This window comes from Schistocerca americana, chromosome 2, assembly GCF_021461395.2.
Source record: "Schistocerca americana isolate TAMUIC-IGC-003095 chromosome 2, iqSchAmer2.1, whole genome shotgun sequence".
NCBI classification, from domain to species: Eukaryota; Metazoa; Arthropoda; class Insecta; order Orthoptera; family Acrididae; genus Schistocerca; species Schistocerca americana.
Window position 1 is genome coordinate 726,520,154 of NC_060120.1, and position 16,795 is coordinate 726,536,948.

The 16,795-nt window shown below is 37.6% G+C and overlaps 1 protein-coding gene across 1 annotated transcript in view; it reads left to right on the plus strand.

The window, feature by feature from the left end:
* LOC124594383 (EF-hand domain-containing protein 1-like) overlaps positions 1–16,795 on the plus strand; it is a 188,242-nt gene that overhangs the window by 143,578 nt on the left and 27,869 nt on the right. Inside the window, exons 9-10 of the mRNA XM_047132751.1 lie at positions 8,810–8,926; positions 9,016–9,238. Coding sequence (XP_046988707.1) covers positions 8,810–8,926; positions 9,016–9,238 — 340 coding nt within the window. The remainder of the gene's footprint in view (positions 1–8,809; positions 8,927–9,015; positions 9,239–16,795) is intronic.

Sequence of the window (16,795 nt, forward strand, 5' to 3'; positions counted from 1 at the left end):
TATGTTTGTTCTCATAATATTTTACTTGTAGGTGTAACATATGACAATTTAATTGGGAAAATTGCTAAATTAGAAGCATACATAACAGCTGAGGATCACTTGCCTCCAAGAAGCAAAAATTCACATCTTCTGATGGAAACATTATAAAGCATAAAAAAAGACTCATATCCTCTTTCCTCATGGAGGGAAAAAAAAACCACACACAGAAGAATGACTTGTATATTTTTTCCTCATGGAGTTAAGAGTATGGCAAAAAATAACAAAATCAATTTGGCTTTTGGTCATATGTGTTGGTTCAGTTTAGTTTGGTATCACCCAGCACCATTTCACTTGTGTCCTGTACCAAAATACAGCACAATGTTCTGTTAAGGGGTTACCTTTTTTTTATGACTCTGGCTTGTAGGTAATTGTGGTCACCATTCAGAATTTTGCTATGCAATGCTGTGCTATGCCCATGCAGAATTCTCTGAAGCATCTTCTCTGGCAGGAAATTGCTCAGGCTTCTGACTAACGACTTATATCAAATTATCAAAACATGATTGAACATGTATTTTCACTTTTTCAACCATCCATTTCCACATGTTTATTGCATAACTTCTTTTATAAATCAGTCCGTTAACATGATGCAGATACATTTCTTTTCTATGATAACTTAAACAAGAGTGCTGCTGGTCCAACAGTAATTCAAAAAGCTTCCTTACATTACAACCAGAAAACATCATTTGTTTTTCTCCTAAGAGATTCCATAAACTTGTTTATTCTGTGTGTGTATTCTGGGTCCATTATGGACTGCATACCAGATGCCCAGCAAGAAGTCAGAATTCTCCTGTCTTCTGCACACTGCAGCTACATCTTTCCTCATATGCCCTATCTGTAGGAACACATATGGTATGCATAGTAGGTCTGTCAATATTTGACCTACCTACTTTACTTTACTTAAACATCATGAACATCTTTAGCTGAAGTGACAATTCTTCATTTAGTGGAACAGGACTTGATCTACAATGTCCTGTTACACTACACATCCCCATACTCAAGCTAAAGATGTCACTTTATTATTTTCTTTTATAATATACAATTTAAACACATTTCATGGCATATAACTGCCTTCTTATTAAATTTTCTCTTGACATTGATTTTATTCCTTATTGTATTATTACATATGTAAGTATATTTTCTAATATCTCTTTTCCAGGTTGTCATTTAGTATCCATTATACGTAATTGTTGTATTATTTTGTTAAACTACTAATACGCGTTCCTTAAATATCATAACATATAGATTCTGTATTACTGATACTTCCAGTACACATTGAGTGACTGTTACCCTCATGGATAAAAATAATAATAATAATAAATAAATAAATAAAAACTTTACAAATTTATTTCTTTAGGGCAAGCTTCATGTTTCCTTTTACTTTTATTATTATTATTATTATTATTATTATTATTATTATTGGTCCTGTAGATCATACATTTAGTACAGCAAAGCACAACATGATATAGGACAAGTCAATTTGAGAATTGTGTTAAGACAGTGTATGTTGAGAGATGGCTGTAGTGGTACATAACTCACATAACAGAATACATGTAGGATATAAAGACAAAATATAAAAAAAGTGGTGTGTAATGAGAGGTGACAGTGGTGGTACATTCTACACATAGCAGAATACATATAAGAGATACAGACAGAATATAAATGGCATGTTGTTGTTGTTGTGGTCTTTAGTCCTGAGACTGGTTTGATGCAGCTCTCTATGCTACTCTATCCTGTGCAAGCTTCTTCATCTCCCAGTAGCTACTGCAGCCTACATCCTTCTGAATCTGCTTAGTATATTCATTTCTTGATCTCCCTCTACGATTTTTACCCTCCACACTGCCCTCCAGTACTAAATTGGTGATCCCTTGATGCCTCATAACATGTCCTACCAACCAATCCCTTCCTCTAGTCAATTTGTGCCACAAACTCCTCTTCTCCCCAATTCTATTCAATACCTCCTCATTAGTTATGTGATCTACCCATCTAATCTTCAGCATTCTTCTGTAGCACCACATTTCGAAAGCTTCTATTCTCTTCTTGTCCAAACTATTTATCGTCCATGTTTCACTTCCATACATGGCTACACTCCATACAAATACTTTCAGAAACGACTTCCTAACACTTAAATCAATACTCGATATTAACAAATTTCTCTTCTTCAGAAAATGGCATACGATAATTAAATTATCTAACTAAGTAGAAATACCTACAAGTGAATAACCAGCTTATTACAAGTAACTAAAATTTTGTTTCAAGAAATTCATGTATGGAATAGAAACAGTGATTTAGGAGCAATTCCTTTAATTTTCATTATTTTTGGGGCTTTGCTTGTTTTTATGTGTGTTGGGAGGTGGTTGTATATTTTAATGCCCATACACTTAACCCCATTGGCATATAATTTTATGTTGTGAGCTATAGTTTGTAATTGGGATTTGTTTCTATTGTCATGTGTGTGGCAGTCAGCATTTCTGTAGAGGGATTCCAAGTGCTTTACTGTAAAACAAACTAGTTCCATTATATAGAGGCATGGCAGTGACAGAATTTTTAACTGTTGGAACAGTGGTTTGATTTGATTTTTTATTGGTCCAGTTTTATCCTACAGCACAAATTGTACAATAGATATTGGTCAGGTCAAAGATAAGTTACAATAATACAGAGTATTAGCAAAATAGCAGGCAAATTAAAAATAGGTACCTATTTTAAAAATACCTGAAAATACACCAGTTTTTAAAGAGAGGTTGAAAATTTTTGCCAAGGGGTTTGCTATGTGGTGAGCACATGCTTTTAATATGAAATCAGTTACTTCATCAAGGCCACTTGACATTTTATTGCTTAATGATTTAATTTTACTTATAATTGTTTGTTTCATAAACATACATAGAAGCAATCGAGATCACTAACTTGCTGGAGAAACTTGAGACTGGTCCTTGACAGTGTACCTGAATGAGGTCTTAAGCTATTGAAGTGAAGTATTCATGAATTTTTCCACAACTGAATAACATACAAAGGTTCTTTATATTTAAGATCAAGAACATTAGTTGGTTTTATTTTTTGTGTCATCAACAACAGAGTATATCTTGAAATTTCAAGTTACATCTGGGGCTATGGGTAAGTACTGCACAACTTACTTTTATTTGAAAGTTAAAGTGACCCACCCTCAACTATTTCATAAAAGTGGTACAGACCATTTCACTTGTGAATTGGCATGACCTATGGTATAAATCAGTACTCCAGGACCTGTCTACCCACATATATCCAATCCCTCATGAGTCCACATTCTCTGTATGTCCTTTTTTTTTTTTGTTTTTTTGTCAGACAATACCTGTCAGCATCCTCCACAATTTGATCGATGAAGAACGAAGAGGTTTGTTAATACTTTTCTTCAAATTTTACCCTGTTATGATTTCAACACTTTTCTTCTCTGTCTATGTATTCTTTGTCCTACTCACTACCATTTTCATTCATATTTCTCTCACTCAAATGTTTTAGATGCTTATCAGTAATACTTCCTATTTTAACCCACTGGGTTCTTCTATCATAATTTATGTGGACCATTTAGTGTGTCATACATTATTTCATGGGTGTACCCTTCATTCCCCACAAAATCATCATACAACTACATTATTTATGTCATATTTATGTTAGGTTCTACTAACAAAGTTTGGGTGCAAGAAAGAGGCCCAATTTGCACTGGGGTTCTTGTTTCTTGTTTAATTAGCTTACCTTTATTTCTAACTATACAATCCAGTTACAGGTAATATCAGTAATATTTCCTTCATTTTTCATGTTCTAAACAACTCTTTGGATATTAGAGAAATTTCACTACCAAAATCTACATATATCTCTACAACATATCCACGCAAAACTTCAGATACTGCAGGTTTAAACATTTAGGCATTATTATGGATTTCCTCCTCTAAAAACCATTTCTTAGTAGATATTTGTCTACTGGAAGCTATCTATTTTTCTACATATAGGCCACATAAATTTTGGTGACATCCTTGTTCTTCACCCTGGAGCCAGGACTCTCTTTGTTTTCCATGATAATTACCAGATAGCTACTTTGCATATTGTCTTGGTTAGTATTTATAACCTCTATACAGAGCATCCTAGCCTGTGTCATCAGGTTACTTTGGGGTGCAAACACTTGAGACTTAATCTGGTTATTTTCATTTGATTTTATTTTGCTTGTATTATTACCATGTACCTTCAGTAATTATTATCTTTCGTTTATTAAATGTACTGGGCCTTTGAAATAGTTTCCCGTTTCTGTTATTACTGTTTCTTTCCTGGGATTAATGCATTTCATTCTTCTCGGTATTTAATAAAGGGTAGTAGATCTCGTTTGTTTGACCATCCTCTATACCAGATTTCTTTTCTAACACAGTGTGGTTGCCTATATTTTTAACACTTTAAGTAAGTGAATTTCATCTAATACATTGTCTAAATACTTTGCCTTAGTTAAATGTCATTCAATATAATTCTTGCAAATACCTCGTGAACTATTGTACTGCTTTGGATCTAAATGCTGTAATGTTAGCTTCTCTTGGGTACTGGTTGACCAGGATTTTCTCTCAAATTTCTCCTGAAAATCCTCCCATGTTTTAAAATCTTCAGAATGAGCATTACCCCATAGTGCTGTGTATCTGCATAAATATCCTAGTATGAAATCTATCTTTCTGTGATGACTCCACTTACTGTATAATTATCTATACTCTTAAGAAATAGATTGGTTCAACTTCCTCCTCCAGTTTAAACTTGAGGAATTGTTTTGCCAAATATAAGCTGTCACTCAGTTGCAAATCTTCTACCAGATCCACACGTAAGCCCACACCATTTCCAATTTGTTTGTTTTGCAGTTTATTTTAAGTGTCTGTAATTGCACTCCAAAGTTTTTGTAATTCTTCTTGGCAATGTGTTGTATTACCCTTAAAGGTGATTGAACTATTCTGTAAACTTACGGTATCATTTACAAAATTTTGAAGTTTGGTTTCTAAAGAGTTAAGTGTATCTTAATGATGTAAGAGCTTGTTATGATCTAAACAGTCTACCTGTATATATTTATTGGAAATTTTGAGTTGTAATTTGTTGAACTTATCTCTAACATTATGCAAATATTGCTCAAACTCCTTATTTACCATTTTATGTACTTTATCAGGCAAATTTTCTGTAAGACTGTTAACCTTTGTGTCAGTATCTGTGAACTTTATTGCCTGTTCTGTTATCTGAGCTTTGAAGTCTTCTTTTATTGTTTTGGTTACCTAGTAATAATTTCTTATATAATATCCTGTTTTATATTAAACTTAACATCTACAATATCTTCTGTTGTAGTACTTATAGTATACAGTTTGTCTGTTAAGGTTTTAATACATTCCTCTGAGCTCTGTAAGGGCAAAGATAATGTTTCAAAATTTATGATCAAAGTCACAAATTTAGTGTTTAAAGTGGCAAAAAACTTTTTGTTGTCATTATTTTCTGTCAATTTATCATTTAAATGTGCTGTTATGTGAGCACTAGTTTCTTCTAACTTTTGATTACTGCTTTCCATTAACTGTTTATTATTATCAGCTGGTTGCTGCTTCAGCAACTTAAGTACTTCACTTGTTCCTATTTGTGAAGGCATGCTTTGTGTCATAATAGGCATTAAGTCATATATAAATGTTTTATTTTACGTATATTAATTATTTTACATATTTATCTTAAATTACTTTGCTTATAGGTTGTTTTTTTTTTCCTTTCTTGGAGATGAAGAAAACACACACACACACACACACACACACACACACACAGTATGACAAAATTCACTACTCACCACATGCAGTATCTTGTCAGATGGTGGCTGCTTCTGACAGTTGATGGCGGTATGCAGTCAGTGTTCATAGACTGCAATTAGGTAGGTATGTGCCATCAGTAGTCGAAGATTGTCCCAGGTTGTTGCATTGAGCTGTATCTGTAGTGGCTGTGGGAGTGACAATTTTTGTCTCTCACAGATAAGATCTCCATTGGAAGTCTTCTTACTCAGTAATTTGAATGGGAAATATCTCTTTTTGGTGTCAAATCACATTGTAATATTACTGATATTGGTTAGCAACATTCAATTTAAGTTCACAACTAACTGTATAGCTCCGCATCGTTGTTTGTTTCCTTTTTACCCATAGCAACTCTGTCATCTTGGTATATGTAATCTTTGTTTATTGGGCAAATTCTAAGTCATTAATGCCCTTCTTTTGCAATTTTTCTCTGAGAACACTGTCGCCATATGTAGTGAAAAATAAAAATATCCACTTGGTTTTTTGTCATGTTAGTTGGTTCAGTTTAGTTTGGTATTGCTTGGTACTATTTCACTTGCATTCTTTACAGTATGTCACAACGTTCTTTTAAGGAATTACATCTTTTTTTATCACTGTGTAGAATTTTGTGGACCAGTTATGCTGTACCACTCCTGTGCGGACTTCTCCGAAGCATCTTCCTGGCTGTGGGAAATTACTCAAGTTTTCCAACTAACAACTTATACCAAATTATCAAATGATGACTGAACAAATATTTGTGAACTTTATTGCCTGTTCTGTTATCTGAGCTTTGAAGTCTTCTTTTATTGTTTTGGTTACCTAGTAATAATTTCTTATATAATATCCTGTTTTATATTAAACTTAACATCTACAATATCTCCTGTTGTAGTACTTATAGTATACAGTTTGTCTGTTAAGGTTTTAATACATTCCTCTGAGCTCTGTAAGGGCAAAGATAATGTTTCAAAATTTGTGATCAAAGTCACAAATTTAGTGTTTAAAGTGGCAAAAAACTTTTTGTTGTCATTATTTTCTGTCAATTTATCATTTAAATGTGCTGTTATGTGAGCACTAGTTTCTTCTAACTTTTGATTACTGCTTTCCATTAACTGTTTATTATTATCAGCTGGTTGCTGCTTCAGCAACTTAAGTACTTCACTTGTTCCTATTTGTGAAGGCATGCTTTGTGTCATAATAGGCATTAAGTCATATATAAATGTTTTATTTTACGTATATTAATTATTTTACATATTTATCTTAAATTACTTTGCTTATAGGTTGTTTTTTTTTCCTTTCTTGGAGATGAAGAAAACACACACACACACACACACACACACACACACACACACACACACACACACAGTATGACAAAATTCACTACTCACCACATGCAGTATCTTGTCAGATGGTGGCTGCTTCTGACAGTTGATGGCGGTATGCAGTCAGTGTTCATAGACTGCAATTAGGTAGGTATGTGCCATCAGTAGTCGAAGATTGTCCCAGGTTGTTGCATTGAGCTGTATCTGTAGTGGCTGTGGGAGTGACAATTTTTGTCTCTCACAGATAAGATCTCCATTGGAAGTCTTCTTACTCAGTAATTTGAATGGGAAATATCTCTTTTTGGTGTCAAATCACACTGTAATATTACTGATATTGGTTAGCAACATTCAATTTAAGTTCACAACTAACTGTATAGCTCCGCATCGTTGTTTGTTTCCTTTTTACCCATAGCAACTCTGTCATCTTGGTATATGTAATCTTTGTTTATTGGGCAAATTCTAAGTCATTAATGCCCTTCTTTTGCAATTTTTCTCTGAGAACACTGTCGCCATATGTAGTGAAAAATAAAAATATCCACTTGGTTTTTTGTCATGTTAGTTGGTTCAGTTTAGTTTGGTATTGCTTGGTACTATTTCACTTGCATTCTTTACAGTATGTCACAACGTTCTTTTAAGGAATTACATCTTTTTTTATCACTGTGTAGAATTTTGTGGACCAGTTATGCTGTACCACTCCTGTGCGGACTTCTCCGAAGCATCTTCCTGGCTGTGGGAAATTACTCAAGTTTTCCAACTAACAACTTATACCAAATTATCAAATGATGACTGAACACATATTTTCACTTTAACCATCCATTACCAAATGTTTATTACATAACTGCATTTACAATTAAGACCATTCTCATGATACAAATGCATTCCTCCTCTATGAGAACTCAAACAAGAGCACCGCTGATCTAACAGTAGTACAAAAAGCTTCCTTACGTTGAAATCCAAAAACATCATTTGTTTTTCTCTTTAGAGGTTCCATAATCCCGTTTATTTTGTGCATATCTGCTGGGTCAGTGGACTGCATACCATATGCTCAGCAATTAGTCAGCATTTTCCTTGCTTCAGTGCACTGCAGCTATATCGTTCCTTGTACGACCTCTGTGTAGGAACAGGTACTGTATGCACAGTAGGTCTGTCAATATTTGGTTTACTTAAACACCGTAAACATTTTTAGCTGATGTGACAGTTCTTCATATAGCAGAATAGGACCTGACCTGTGACACTACAAGAGCAATTGGTTGGGAAATGTTGCTAAGGAGGGGCAGGTTACTCATATTCTAGGCTGAAGGGAACACCCATATTGTCAGGATAAGAAAAAGATGAAGTGGAAGGCATCAGACAGAGTAGCAGGTCAAAGATAAGCAAAGTGATTACTCAGTTCTGTTTCTATCTGGATGAGTACAAGTGAGTACAGTGCATCACCTTAAAATACTGTCTTTTTTTGTAAATGCTTTTAGTTATGAAAGTGAAGGCTCAGCAGGCACTTTTTCACGTTTCTGCTAGCCTAATGGAAATCCTAAATTTCTTGAGTATGCTTTTCTTCCTCCAACTTCAACTTTATTTATAGCTCTCCTTTGTGATCTGTTTACATAAACATACATAATTTTTTCATTACTTCTGTTGTTGGTATTACTACTATCGCATCTGCAGGTTTATCCTCCACATCTTGGATTTGGGACCCCACAGGATTCACTGCAGTCTTGCCTGTCTCTTATGCCCAAGCCACCCAAGAAAGATATTTTGCGCTACATTCAGAATGCAAATAAGGTAATGCTTTTCCAGACAAACTTAATCATCTGTTTTTTTAGTGTGATATATTATTCAGAACAATTTTAAATATCCCCTTATACTTACAGGTTCTGCGATATACAGCTGAAATGGAATGGTCTCATCCAGAAGATGAAGGGCGAAAATTTCAAATCTCGTATTCATTGAGTGACTGTAAAATAACAATTTATGAACCACCTGTTAGAAATTCAGGAATTATTGGAGGGACCTTCCTGAGGGCCACTCTTGTGCCAAAGGATGGGGCCAGTCCCGATTTTCCTGAGTATTACACTCCTGCTGACTTCTATATTGGTAAGTGTTGTGATGTTTTCACCATTGATTGCAGGAAATACCTTTACAAGTTTGACTGTACAGTTAAATATCTTAAAACTGGGAAAATAATGTTGAAGTAGTGTACTAAAGTGTACTAGAATCACTATCAAATGATGTACGACATGGTTATACATGAACTGTTCTATTGTACGGTGGAATTTACAGAGCTTCCACACTGTTGCAACATCAAGAACATACTGCAAGTCTCTGCTTTCTCTTCTCCAATCATCATCTCCCTGGTACATCAGAGAGGTTTTGACCTCCTAAGGCTCTCAATGTTCCCACAGAAAGGCTCTCAATGTTCCCACAGAGCCCCTCCCACAGAGTGCAGAGCACTATGGGTTGTGTTGACAGCAAGTCATGGGTGAGATCACTACACCAACCACGCCATGGCTGCTGCATGAGAAATATATGTTCAGACTGTCTCTTGTTGTGATGTGTGTTGGATGGCAGCCATATGATGGTGGTGAGCTTGTTTGAGGTCTACAGCATGTATAGGTATTTGTTGTCTACTGTAGAGGTGAGAGGGGCATGTTAGCAAACAGCATATATGTTGTATTGCACCAGGTGTTGAAGCATCTGTCTAATTTGGCTGCAACATGGTTTGGAGGTGATGTCCAATGTGGGTGACATCGACGGTAGTTCCATAGGTGGTTGCCTAGATGGTGCTGGTACCAGGGCTGAGGTTGTGGACATTGGCGTAGTCTGTTCATCTGTGCTGGAATCAGGTGACCATAGTCTGTGAGGGGTGCAAGCAACACTGTTGTTGGCTTGTTGCACACTAGTATGTTAAACATTGTTCACCATGGGACAGCACTTTGTAAGGCCCTGTTTATGCTGGCTGGAGGGCTGGACATATGCTATTGTCACAAATCATTATGAACTTACACTGGCAAAGGTCATGATGAACAAAAACTTTCAGCTGCATGTGTGTTGATGGTGGCAGAATGTACATATCCTGTATATGTGCGCAAACTCAGTCCACTAATATCGGCAGGTCATTGTCTGCCACATTGAATGTTGGCTGTGCAAAGTTCCTGGGAAGCAATAGTGTTTTGTCATACAGGATCTTGGCAAGTAACACATGGATATCATCTCAGTATGCTGACTGAATGTTGGGGAGCATCCATGGTAGTGCCTCAGACCAGAACCCACCACAGCACGTCAGAGCTGCCTTCACAGTCCTGTGCCAACTCTCAACCATCCTGTTGCTTTTGGTATGGTAAGGTGTGATATGCATGGAATTAATATTGCACAGATGGAATAGGGTTGTGAAGAGGGATTACTCAAAGTGCCAGCCCTGATCTGTGTTGATCTGTTCTGGGGTTCTGAAGTGCGTGATCCACATTTCTATAAATGTGCACACTGCCACTTCCACTGTAATAACTCAGATAAGGACCACCTTGATCCTTCTTGATCTTCTGGTGATGGCTGAAAGCCTTCCAACCAAGGAGGGGGTCCTACAGTGTCAATATGTATGTGTTTGAAACATGCTTTGGATATCAGAAAGTGTCCAGCTGTGGCTGGGTGTGTCGAGCAGTTTTGCTTCATTGACTAGCTTTGTTCTTCTGATTTCTGGGTGGTTCAAGTTGTGTAGTTTGTTTAACATTTCCTGTAACATTCTGAGTGGCACAATGGGGCATATTCTGTTTTGGGACAACGTCACACAGCAGTGTTAGCTATGTGTTGGGTAAGGTTCGATGTTCAAATCAAAGTTTGGTCATTTATTTTATCATGAGCTTGTTGATGGAAGAGTCATTGGCTAGCTCTGCAGCCTTGTGTTCATAGTTGTATTGTAACAAAATTGCACCAATCCAAGAGAGGCAATCAGTGGTTATGTTGTCTACCCTATGAACATATGGGTGGCTTGTGGGAGAAGATGTTACCATTGGGTATTCATAATGTGTGCCCTGCTGTGACATTATGATATGCAGCAGTCTATGGTTGTGACACACAGGTGGCATGAGCCCAGTGGGAATTTTAAGCAGAGGTTTGAGACTATGTAGCACTGATTGTCAGACAACTGATTCATTGTGCACCCTAATTAACATTCATTCCATGGGACAGGGTGGTTGCTGATCAACAAAACTGATGTGCAACTGGTTGTGATGAAACAGAATGTGGATGCTCATATCCAGAACACAACAAGGTAGGTCGAGTGGTGTGGAACCAGCAGTTACATCATGTTGTGTTAGGCAATGACACATTAAATTGTTTGGGGGGGGGGGGGGCACAATCCAGCTTGGGCTATTGCAGAACTGTTACATAGCGTAACCCTGTCAATAGTGATCCACATTACACAATGGGATGCAATTTTTTGTAATCCAAGCACAGCATGGAAGACATGAATGGTGAGAAAGTGGCACAAGAATTGGGTTGAATGGCAGGCTGACTCATTGCATTGTCCAAGTGAAAGTTATCCAGGGCACTGTGTAATAAGCACATGGCATGTGGTAAGGTGGCTGCCTATTATTTGTTTGGCACATCGGGTCATGTTTGTATGGAATGTGGTTCCTTGTATCCAATACACAGCATGGAGGACACTGATGGTGTGAGACTTACATGTGGTGTATGCTATGGATTAAACTAATTTGAAGCACTATCTGTCAGTGCATTCACCTCTACCTCTAACAATAGGCCATTGTTGGGAGTTGTCATTGACATTTTTTACTGTCCATGTGATCATTGTGGAGATTAACAACACTCTCGGTTTTTGCTATGTGACTAGCACAAAAATGACATTGTTCTTCATGCACTGTATGCGCATTGCTGAGTGTAATCCAGTACTGGTGTGGTGGTTGCTGTAGAATGTATCGGCCACATTGTTGTGATATGATCAGAGTGAATATTGTTAAATGGTGAAATCACATGTTCAGAGAGCAGCACAGGTCACTAGTGCAGAAGTAGGGTACTAATATGTACTAGAACCACCACCAAATGATGTACAACAAGATTATACATGAACTGTTTTATTGCATACAGTAAATTTACAGAGCTTCCACATCATTACAATTTCAAGAACATACTGCTAGTTTCTGATCTTTCTCCCCCAAAGATACTCTCCCTGGGATGTCATTGAGGTTTCAACCTCTTGAAGCTCTTGATGTTCCCATCATCCACTAGAATTCTTCATTTCTTAACATTAACAGAGATCATTATGTAATTTATGTACGAGGGTTGGAACTTAAATAGTGGCAACTATTTATTCACTACCAATATAAAAGAGTTACATGTTTGCACCTGTTACTGTCCTTCAAAGTAGTCACCAGCATTGTGTAGAACCCATTGCCAGCAATGTGGAAGGCATAATATACCATTAGCAGAGCCTGTTTTGTTGATAGTGTGAATGGAGCGGTCTAAAGTTATGGTGATTCTTGTGTACGACTGTGATGGTGTTATCCTAACACATTACATTCCTCCACAGCAGACCATCAGTCCACAGTATTACTGTTCATTTTAGGAGCATCACCTGCGACCAGCTTTGCGAAAGAAACGGCGACACTTTCTGCACAACCCACCCATCATTTTGCACAACAATGCAGGGGTGCATACAGCGCAGGCTGTGGCTGCCCTGTTCGGTCAATGGGACTGGGAAGTACTGTACCATCCACCATACTCCCTGGACTTACGTCCTTGTGACTTTGATTTGATCCTGAAGATGAAGGAACCACTTCGTGGCATTCGCTTCAGAACTGTTCCAGAGATTCGACAGGCAGTAAACCGCTCCATTCGCACCAACAACAGAACATGCTCTGCTAACAGTTTACTATGCCTTACACATCACTGGCAACAGGTTCCACACAATGCTTGTGACTGCTTTGAAGGATAGTGACAGGTGGAAACATGTAACTCTTTTGTATCGGTTGTGAATAAATAGTTGCCACTATTTAAGTTCTAACCCTTGTATGTTAAATAATTAGTTAAAAACAAAATATGTCAGTAACCCCCTTCAGAAAGTAAAGTAGGAGAGACTGCAGACATTGATCAGCTTGTGACATCATTTTGGGAGCTAAAACAACTGCTGCTCCTCAGTGTTATTAAATGGTTGCTTAAAGGTCAGAAAATGGTAACAGTGTATCACCTCTAAGTGGACCAAGCCTGGTAAAACACACTGCTGTTAAAACCAACCTCGGAGTAATGAAAACTACACTTTTTCAAAAAATCTCTTATTTTTAGTGTAATATATATTGATTACATGAATATGTGTTATAAAACAAAATTTATCTATGTGCCATAAGTATAGCCCCTGTCTATATGGATGTTGCTATGTGCCTACATATACATCTACTTTGACCACTGGGAAGTGCATGGTAGCGGATGCCTCCTATGGTATCACTTTGTAAGATTTATTCCTGTTCTGTTTATATATGGAGGGTGGAAAGAATGATTACTTAAATGCCTCTGTACATGCTGTAATTAGTCAAATCTTGTTTTTGTCATCTCTATGGAAACAATTCATGGGATGCTGTAGTATTTTCCTAGACACCTCACTTAATATTGGATCTTAAAACTTAGTAAGTAGGCTTCTGCAGAATAGCTGACATCTGTATTAAAGTGTTAGCCAGTTCAAGATTTTCTTTGATGCTCTCTTGTAGGTCAAACACCTGTCACTATTCATGTTGTCCTTTTTTTGTATATGTTAGTAACCCCTATTAGTTTTCTTTGCTATGGGTTGCACACACTGAACAATTTTCTATCACAGGTTTCGTGAATATTTTGTAGGTAAGTTCCTTTGTAGACTGATTGCTTGAGTGCAGAATGAGTTAATTCTGTTCATAAGTAGCGGAAAATTATTTTCTTACTGTCAAGCAATTGGATCCTGCTATGAATGGGTGTAGTTTGTCAAATGCTGAAGTCATATACCAGAGATACCAAATGCATGTGCAATATCTCCAATAGATATTTTTGTGCGAGGTGACTTTCTAATGTAGCTTTCTGCCACCAGAAGTGCCATGTCACGTAATTCAGTTTGAATCTTATGACTGTTAGATATAGTGCTTGGACAGTCTGTGTAGTAGCAATCACAGAGCCAAAAAGATATGCCTGTAGCTGTAGCAGGTTATCTAATACACAGTAATTTTGTTAAGTTTATGTTTTTCATGTATTTCTGCGAAGCAGTGAATTTTACCTGTGTATTTCAGTGTGTAGCCTAGTGTTTAGTAATTTACTCTAGGTTGGTTATTTTTCATAAATTTAAATGTGTTAGCTTTGTGTGAGATGACTGTAGGGAGACTAGAAGTAGCATAGCAGCAGAACTTAGACAGTGACTTCTTGGGTGAGTGGTACATTACTTGCAATATAGACAAAAGTTTGTTGAATATGGGTAAAGACCTGCACCTGTTGTGTACAGACACAGAGGGCATTGTCTTCTGTCCATAAACAGCTTGTAGCCGTGTTGGTGACAGTCAACAGGATTCATGCTGCCCTGGGCTACAGTGGCATTGGGGCACCTGAGACAAATGCTTTAGCACATCTGGAGTCTAGAACATTACATGGAATCCCTGCTGTCACTGCACCATCCAATTCACACATCCCTGCAAGTCAAAATTTGCACAGTGGTGTTTGATGAGTGGTAAGGTTGGGGGAATTTGTGGGAAGAAGGTGAAAGTGGGTAATGGCCATAAGGCTGCCCCCTAAGCCTCAAAAACAGGTTTGAGGTATTGCCTACTGTTGAAAGAACATGTGAGTCAGCATGAGATGCCACACCTATTGGGACTATGGCCTATCTTCCTGAGAGGTCCAGACAAGAGCATAAGGTTGGATTGCTTATCATTACGTGCTCCAATACTAGGCAAGTGATGGAGATCCTCAAGCAAATAGAAGTAAGATTGACAAACTAGGCCAGTGTCCCCTCTGTCTGGTGGCTGGGGGGTTTCATCCAAGATGAGGAGGAGGCTCTGCTGGCATTGATTGAGTGTACTGGGTGCACCCAGCTACAAATCGTGGCCCATGGTAGCAAGAATGATGCCCGACACCTGGTTTAAGAGAGTATCCTTGGTTCCCAAAGATGGCTGGCCTTCTTGGCGAAGGCAGCCAGCCTCATTCATGTGATGGAAAGTAGAGCTATCATTCCAAGAATGAATTGCAGCCCTCTAGTTTGGAGCTGAATGGAAGATGATTCCGTGATGACCTAGCATGTATGTTTCTTGACCTTCCCTTTCTCCACAGAAATGTAGCCACTCCTGCCACCTCCCCCCAAAATCTCTAGTGCACACTACACACAGGAAGGAGCTGCCAGGGTAGTGAAGTATGTGTGGTGTGCTCATGTGGGTTTTTTAGGATAAAGAAATCCCTTCACAGGCCTGGAAAGATGTGTCCTTAGTCCTGACATGGTAGCATTTGGCATAGCAGATCAGAAGATCAGAGAAAGAAAATGTTAATGTAGTGTTAGTTAATTGCAGAGGCATCTATGGAATGGTCCTGGAACTAGTCTCACTCATAAACAATAATCATGCCAACTAGGGACAGAAAGCTTATGTCAGTAGCAACAAAATTCTAAAGTCTGACTGGCCTGTATATCATGAAGACAGGTTGAATGCCAGTGGTGAAGGCATAGTCATAGCAACAAAAAATACAACAATATCTAGTGAGACTGGTACAGATTCAGAATTGAAAATAATTCTGGTGATGATAAGTGTAAAGGTGGGTCACATATGGTCATCAGATACTTTTGCAGAACCCTGCCTCTGAAGCACTAATGATGGAACATGTGAGGGAATCTTGGAGAATATTTCGCATAAATTCCTTCAGCATTTTATTATTTTAGGTGGAAATTTTAACATAACAGCTATGGACTGGGAGATTCGAGTGATTAGGACTGGCAGTAGGCAGAGAATTGAGTGAAATTGTTGTTTGTGCTATAACCAAAAATTACCTTGAGCAGTTAATCAGAGAACCAACTTGTGAAGATAACATTTTAGACCTATTGGTGACAACAGACCCAAACTTTTTGATGTAGTTAGTGTAGAACAGGGTATGAGTGGTCATAATGTTGCTACACCAGCACTGACTGTGGCTTTAAATGGGAATACAAAGAAACGCAGGAAGATCTTTCTGTTTAGCAAGAGCAACAAGAGACATTTCAGATTACCTGACATGTACAGCTTTGATAATGTTGAGCATCAATGGATGAAGTTCAAGAGCATCACACAATATCCTGTAGACAGGTAAGTGTAAAAACTCTGAGGGATCAAAAAAACTCTCCACGATTCTATAACCATCTAAGGTAGCTGCTATGAAAGCAAAGAGAGCTTTGCTGCAAATTTAAACACAGCCAAAGCCCGACAGACAAACAAACACTAAACTAAGTCAGAATTGACAAACAAGGGCTATGCACGAAACATTCAATGATTTCAAAAGTAAAATTCTATCTACCAACTTGATAGGACATCCTAAGACTTCTGTGGCCATATGGAAATTAGTAAATGAATTGACACCATCCATCCAGACACCTGTGACTGTAACAGCACTGAAATATAGGATAACACAGAAAAGGCTGCAATACTAAGTCATTTTTTCAAAACTGGTTCACAGAGG